This window comes from Misgurnus anguillicaudatus, chromosome 19 (assembly GCF_027580225.2).
Source record: "Misgurnus anguillicaudatus chromosome 19, ASM2758022v2, whole genome shotgun sequence".
NCBI classification, from domain to species: domain Eukaryota; kingdom Metazoa; phylum Chordata; class Actinopteri; order Cypriniformes; family Cobitidae; genus Misgurnus; species Misgurnus anguillicaudatus.
The window spans coordinates 6,513,130-6,521,481 of record NC_073355.2 but is presented as its reverse complement, the minus strand read 5'-3'; the positions used below and the strand labels follow the sequence as shown (position 1 = coordinate 6,521,481).

Here is an 8,352-nt window from a genome sequence, read left to right as displayed (position 1 = left end):
AGTTTTAAATAGAAAAAATATCCAAACTCTTTGGTTATATTTTAGCGCGATGCTAATGGTCTAATCTGATTCAATGGATTGTGCTAAGCTATGCTAAAAATGCTACCGCCAGTCCCAGAGATCAGCTGAATGGATTCCAAAACTGTAAAAATCAAATGTTTAACTCTAGGGGAGCTGGAAAATTAGCATATTATCAAAAAAGTAGAGTGTCCCTTTAACATAAAAGTTGAGGGTACATTGTATAACCTTTAAAAGGATCTCTTGACAGAAAAGCAATATAATATACATAACTATATTATCAGTGGTGTATAAAGACCTAATGAACTGTATTGTTTTTATAATCATAGAATGAGACGTTTTTATCTACATACACCACTGTCCTCTTAAGCCCGGAATACACTGCACGATTTTCTTCCTCTTATAAGATCATTACCTTATCACACTGTGCGACATGTATTGTTTAAACTCGGGTACGAGAGGCATGTAGACTGTACGACGATGACACGGAAGCTTCGGCAGCAGCGTCACACGTTGCGCAACGTCACCAGCATGCGCTCGTGGTAAACAAATACTGGCGCGCAGGTCGTAGAAGCAAACACACTGTGCGGTGATCATGCCGAATTTCTGACACTGTCAGAAAACTATCGTAGGCTATCTTTGCACGCAAGACCGGGAAAACGGCCGTCTTTGAACCTCTCTCACTGTACGACATAGGACCACCGATGGAGAGCCACGATCACAGAAATCGATAGTTTCACGATGGCAATCTTTCGTCTGGGACAGCCAATAATCGTGCAGTGTATCCCGGGCTTAACATGGAATTTGGAGTCATGTTTCTACAGTAGCCCTCAACAAACAAACTGCTCTACCGAGCAGATTTCGTCCCTAGACGACGACATGTTTGTCCTGTGGCAGCTACCATATGCGTTTTAAAATTGAGGGGTGATCTGTTGGTTGCAATTCACAATCTCACCACTAGATGCTGCTAAAATGTACACACACCAGTTTTAATATTGTTGATTAAACTGTCAAAAATTAGTCCGTTTTCGCCTGTTTTGTGAGGTAGATAGCAAGGCGAATTACAATAATACCGCCCCCTTTATCTGCACTATCCAATCACAGCACTGCCATTTAGTTCAAAGCGAAAGATGGAGAAAAGTAATACTTGACAGCACAATTGAGTTTCAGTTACAAGAAACCACCATCATTGTGATCAGTGTTTGCATTTCATCAGCTCATTTGCATTTTAAATGACACACCCAAAAACTGCAAACTTTTGCTCAGGCATACAAATTTGTGATTTTAACATGCTATAATAAATTATCTATATGGTATTTTGAGATAAAACTTCATATACACACTCTGGGGACAGCAAAGATTTATTTTACATCTTAAAAATATCTCATAATATGACCCCTTTAAGTTATGCCCCCATTTTTGTTAAAGTAGAAGTGGGTATACCCCATGCCATCAAATAAAGAAGAGGGTATACTCTGTATACCTGCGTATACCCTGCACTACACCACTGCCATTTAGGTTCAAATATGTATCTTTGAACTGTACCTTATATGCACTTTTTGGGTACAAAGGGTATCTTTTTAAAAGGGTACTGTCCCAGTACTGTCCCAGTATATAGACGGTTTCATCGGACGCACGTGATACACGTCTGGATCCGAACTTTACTTCCGGTTTCGTTTTTTTAATGGTCTGACTAGTTGATCTCTTTATGCCTCGTCGAAAATAACAAATGTTTTGGTTTTCTATGTAATCTATGTGTTGTTGTCTTTTGCTTGTTATATAAATAAACTACGTTTAAAGTACTTTGTGGTTATTTATTATTAGTGGAGTTTACCGGAAGTTACGTGCGGACCACGACAGCGCTTGTTTATGTTGTTACTGCTGAAACCGTCTATATAGTGGGTAAGGCATTTAAGCTCTTAATTTTAATATAATTGTTGATTGTTGTTTACATACACACTCTAATTCATTATAAATTAGGACACTTTTTAATAATAAAAACGGTTACAGTGAGAGTCATTTCACTGATAATAGTATTAATAATATTAATAAAAATACAAATAATGGTCCTCATTCTTTACTTTTACCTCTGATACAAAAAATGAAATACATCATCATGTTTTATTTTTACCTAACATTTAGGCTATGCTATTTTAATGTAGTCAAAGAAAATGTTTTTAATTAATCTGAATTATCTTTAGTTACTATGATATAGATACATCTACACCTGTGGTAGTGACAATAAGGATGTCTTTGTGTTTTGTTGGTGTAATGCGTTTTATGTTTATGTAGCTCAGTTGGTAGAGCATTACGGTAGCAGCGCAAAAGGTTGTGTGTTCAATCCCAGGAACACACATCTACTAACGTTAGCCTAAAGATAAAATGTAATGCGCTGTAAGTAAGGGTCTGCAAAATGCATACATTTTGTACATTAATTTCCATAAAATTATTTTAATTAACGTAATAAATTTATTATTTGTAATATTTCATTAATTATTTGACTCGCTCTGTCTTCACGTGCAGTACAACCGCTACTGCGATGAATCAGTTGCTAAGCAACCAAAGACGCCGCCACTCACAAGTCACAACATAGAGCGTTTTCTTTTGACTGACAGTGAATGTATTCAATTAGGATGGACTGCCTAAACACTACTCAGCATCACAACCAACGAGTGTCTTTGGTGGGCGGGACAACGTCAATGGAAGAGCAAACTTGAAACAATTCACCAAAAGCACAGCTACCGGTAACACCACGCAAATTAAATGATGGCAGGTTTTCAGGCGCAGCAAATAAAAGACTTCGGACAACTTTACAGGCTTCACAAAAACGAGAACGCGATTTAGTGCGACAATTCAGTGATTATGTTTGAAAATAGACTAAACTTCGATTCGGATTCTAGTCTGGCGATCGTAACTAATGCCAACAACAAACTCATCTCTGATTGTCGGTTTCATTTTCAACAGCATTTAGTATTTATCATCATAAACATCTTTTAAATTAGATTAACTTTACATAGGCTTAAAAAAGATGACGGACATCAGCTTGCACGAGCTGCTGGACCTCTCTATAGGGACTCCAGATGTTGGATCTGTCAACTTCAGCGCATTGCACGCTTTACTGAACGCCATCCTGGGACACCTGAAGATCGAGACGATCACAACTGCCTGGAAAGATGCTGACCACGAGCATGGCGGCCCACCTCAGACTAAAGCCTTACCCGTGGATAAATCAGTCCCGTATAAAGTAATGGAGGAGAAAGTGAGACGGATGGAGGAGCAGATGTCTGTGCTGGAGTCTCTGCCCAGCGCCTCTCAGCTCATCAAATCTGACAGTGCTGTCAATGACATGTGGACACTCATGCAGCTCCGCAGAAAGGCGCAGGGAAACGAGGATGGCGTGTCAAAGGTAAACACCAACTGTGCATGAAGGATGCAACGAGCTTTATTTTGTTTATACACACCAGAAAGCATCATCATGTGTTTCAATCTGTTCTTAAGTTGGTACACGTATGAGAAAGACTCTAAACATGGTGTAAAATATGATGGGGTTGTTGCTTGTTGGTAAAATATGGATAAACCTAACCATTGTGTTAAATTGACCTGTTAAATGTCCTTATCTGACCCAACCATGGTTTAAAACAACACAGCAAAGGTGAATTTATAAAGAATTTATCCGTATTTCACACCACCATGGGTTTTTTTGTAATCGTTTCATGTTTGGGTATATGAATAAACATATTACTTAAAATAAAAATCTCTACTACATATCTTATGAAAGATATGTCTTGCACATGTTAAATAATCTTATGTTGGGGTTATGGACTTGGTATTACAGTATGAATTGGTTATTTATGAGTTCACATACATAAAACATACCATACTGCCTAAGGTAGCGTGCACACCAAAGCGTTTAAACGTTGCTGAAAAACGCCAGGTGGATGCCGACTGTTGCCAGCTTTTTTCAGCTGAGAACTTTGGTTGCTATGATACTTTTGCTTTGTTATGTCATTGAACGATGTGCTGTTTGATTGTTGTGATATTTGTCCCGCCCCTCCTCCACTGTGACTGGATGGCCGTGTGAGAAGTGACATTGATGAGCTACGCGCTTCACCCAAAATTGAACATTTTTCAAGTTTCGGTGCTCGGCCGCTCATGTTTTCAATTATTCTAAGGGGGTGTGCTAGGGTTGTGCCGATAGACGATAGTATGGTGTATTGACGATCTTCAGACATATCGCCAATGGCAGGCTTTCATGGCGATAGTCATGACGATAGTTGGCGAATGGTTATAATCATCTTCGTAGTTTTACATTAACACCCACATTGCATGTTTGTGGGCTTCACTTTAAGCGGAGAGCTTGTAAATAGAGAATTGTTTCTTGCACGTACCTGCACTTAATGCGCGTGTCTTGGACTCCTAGCACTAAATCCAGCTGCGCTTCTCTCTGTCGCACATGCACGCGCTCTCGCATCTGTCCGAAGTCTAAACATAAACTAAAGTAGTAATCCTTATGTGTTTGTTCAGTTTAATGCGTTTCATGCGAGCTGAGGCAAACTTTACTTTTTGTTTAAAATATGACCGGCTGCATATTGGCGTACGTGCAGAGAGCTGTCCTCTATCCGAAGTCAGATTACTAGGTATTAATCCTGTTTATGATATGCATTTCAATGATCTCACAGCCAGGCTGAAGATAGGATGATCTCAAAATGGGGCATATCGCCCAACACTAGGGTGTGCACACCAAAACGCTTTGGTTGCTGTGATACTTTTACTTTGTTTATCAGTTGTTGTACTATGCGCCGATTGGTTGTTGCGATATTTGTGCCGCCCCAACTCCACTGTGAGTGGACGGCCGAGTGAGAAGTGACAGTGATGAGCTAAGCGCTTCACCCAAAATTGAAAATTTTCAAGTTTCGGTTCTCGGCCGCTCATGTTTTCAATTATTCTAAGGGGGTGTGCACACCAAAGCGCTTTGGTTGCTGTGATACTTTGTTTATCAGTTGTTGTACGATGCGCCGGTTGGTTGTTGTAATATTTGTACCGCCCCAACTCCACTGTGATTGGATGGCCGTGTGAGAACTGACATTGACGAGCTGAGCTTTTCACACAAAGTTGAATATTTTTCAAGAGTGCTGGCTTTCAGCACGTAAAAAACACAGGCTGCGCTTCCATTGGAAACAATTTAAAACAAAAGCTTTGGTGTGCACACCAGTGATGCGCGGGTCAATGTATAAACAACCTGCACCCGACCGACGTTTTCAACTAACTAAGAATAATATTGTACCCGACCCGCATTTTTTTAAAAGTAGTAATTGTTTAAATTAGTTAATTTGCATCTTTATTTCAAACAACCCGACCGACTGCGACCCGAATATCATAAAAAATATTTTTGGAATGACTCGTAACTGCGGGTGACCGCTTTTAGAGTAGTTTATTTCTGATAAAAAGGAGAATAAACAAGTAGATGACCTTAGTTCAAATCATAGCTAAAGTGTTTCACTGAGCTAACGTTACTGTGTAAAATGTTAACTATATAATGTATGCAACCTTAACTACAGATCGGCTGCCAAACCTTTCTTCACAAAACAGTAATCCATGATTTCCGTCTCCCCTCGTCTTTAGGAAAACCAAAACATTTCGATTAGGTTTTAGTTTAGCCACTAGCCAGACCATTAAACAAACAAAAACTGCAAGATAAGTTCAGTCCAGACACGTAACCATGACAACGCACGTGCGGCGAAAAAAGTGTCTATAGACAGTTTCAGCAGTAACAACATAAACAAGCGGCTTTCGTGGTCAACACGTAACTTCCGGTAAACTCCGCTAAGAATAAATAACAACGAAGTCGTTAAAGTAGTTAATTTATATAACAAGCAAAATAAACAACACTTATAGATTACCTAGGAAACCAAAATATTTGTTATTTTCAACAAGGTATTTGTTCAGGAGTTCAGTTTAGCAACTAGTACGACTATTAATAAAAATGAAAACGGAAGTAAAGTTCCGACCAGACGCGTAGTCGCGTCAACGCATGTGCGTCCGATGAAACCGTCTGTAAAGAGTCTTCATGATGCCATAGAAGAACAATTTATTTTTGCTGTATGGTAACGGTTCCATAAAGAACCTTCAACATCTGAAGAACACTTCTGTTTCATTTTTATTAAAGATTTATAATTTATAATCTACATTTATATTCTCTTCAAGATACAGAGTTGAATTGCAGCTCAAAAGGCTTTCTCATTGGAGAGGGTTCAATAGAGCCGAAGCCCATCATGTGCACACACCCAGGGCGGGTCAGCGACTGCACTCCTGGGGGTCTACAGGAGCTTAAATATCTCATCAGTGTCTGTCATCTATAGATGACTGATGACAGGGAACGAAACAATGAGCTAAAGACACTGAGCTCCATTCTCAGATAACACCATCTGTGTCTCGTGTTCCACAAACACTCTCCAAACATCTCTGTTTTACACATCATGAGACTGAATATTTAAATATCACTGATATGATGTCCATAACAACAGCACTTACATACACAGTATACAGTAGACGGTTTCACCAGACACAACATAAACAAACGGCTTTCGTGGAACACACACAATTTCCGGTAAACTCTGCAGAGATTAAATAACAACAGAGTCCTTTAAGAGTAGTTTATTTCTGATAACAAGTCAAATAAACAACAAGATTACATTAGTTCAAATTACAGCTTAAGTGTATTAAAAACTACACTGAACTAACTTTACTGTGTAAAATGTGTACGTATACAATCTTAACTACAGATCGGCTGCCAAACGTCCTTTCACATAGTGGTGAACCATGATTGCCATCTCCCCTCGTCTTTAGAAAAACAAAACATTTGTTGTTTTCGACGAGGTATTTGTTCCAGAGTTCAGTTTAGCCACTACCCAGACCATTAAACAAACAGAGGCCGTAAGTTAAGTTCTGTTCACAAGCGCGACAACATGTGTGTCCGATGAAACTGTCTATAGTATTGCATGTGTCATTAATCGTTGCATGCTGAGGATTAGGGGGAATTAATATTTAACACAAATTGGCTCAACATAACATATACACACAGTATGTTCATGCTTTAACATGAACTAATAGTAAATAAAGAAATTGATTAATCCTGTGCTAATGTAGTGATAACCTTAACTAGGACTGGAGTCATAGTAACTAACTAAGGATGTGCGAAGAGTATATTTACTATAGACGGTTTCAATAAGTCCGGGATACACTGCACGATTATTTGCTGTCCCAGACGAAAGATTGCCATTGTGAAATAATCATCGCAATTTCTGTGATCGTGACTCTTCATCGGATGTTCCAATGAGAGAGGTTCAAACACGACCGTTTTCCCGGTCTTGCGTCCAAAGGTAGCCTACGATAGTTTTCTGACAGTGTCAGAAATTCAGCATGATCAGCGCACAGTGTTTGCTGCTACAACCTGCGCGCTGGTATTTGTTTACCACGAGCGCATGCTGGTGACGTTGCGTTAACATGTGACGCAGCCGCCAAAGCTTCCGCGTCATCATCGTACAGTCTACATGCCTGTCGTACCAGAGTTTAAACGAATCATGTCGCACAGTGTGATAAGGTAATGATCTTATAGGAGGGCAGAAATCCTGCACTGTATACCGGGCTTTAGACAGACGCACGCACTTTGTTGCAGTTACGTGCTTGAAAAATCGTTGTGAACTTCCGGTATGTATTTATTGCTCTGGCTAGTGGCTAAACTGATTTCTGAAACAAATACCTTATTGAAAATAAAATGTTTTGGTTTGTTACGAGGGGAGACGGTGAGCATGGATCACAACTGTGCAGAGAGGTTTGGCAGCCAGGCAAGAAATTAACGACCTGTAGCTAACATTGTATACATACATTTAAAACAGTAACATTAGGTCAGTGTAATCGTTGTTGATATGCGTTAGATATGATATATAAACGAAGGTTATTTACTTATCAGAAATAAACTACTGTAAAATTACTGTAGTTATTGATTTCATGTGGAAGGAAGTTGTGTTTAGTACACAAAAGACATTTGTTTATGTTGTTGCTGCTGAAATCATCTATAGCTGTTAATTAATGAACTCATTTGTGTCATTTGTGTCAGTTACTAATAAGCCCATGCCTTTATTAATAGACTATTAAGGGGGTCGCACACCGGACGCGCCGCTCAGTGCCGCATTGTCGCCTCTAGGACAACTCTGAGGTATCGTAAACTGGAAGTTTGCATTAAATAGCGCCAGCTTCATCAGATAGCGTCTACTTCAAAATGCAAAATATACGTTAGCAGCCAATGTTAATCATTATTGATTTGCTACAAATATG

General features: G+C 39.3%; 1 protein-coding gene across 4 annotated transcripts in view; it reads left to right on the top strand.

Moving 5' to 3' along the window:
• Nucleotides 1–2,590: 2,590 nt before the first annotated feature.
• The window catches only part of LOC129427960 (glutamine-rich protein 2), a 30,986-nt gene continuing 25,224 nt past the window's right edge, over nt 2,591–8,352 (top strand). Inside the window, exon 1 of one of the 4 annotated variants that reach the window (XR_012359083.1) lies at nt 2,591–3,424. Coding sequence is in view for 3 of the 4 variants with exons in the window: in XM_073856841.1 (XP_073712942.1) it covers nt 3,047–3,424 (378 nt within the window). In the remaining variant the exon portion in view is untranslated. The remainder of the gene's footprint in view (nt 3,425–8,352) is intronic. The other 3 variants (XM_073856841.1, XM_073856842.1, XM_073856843.1) reach the window with 3 other exon arrangements.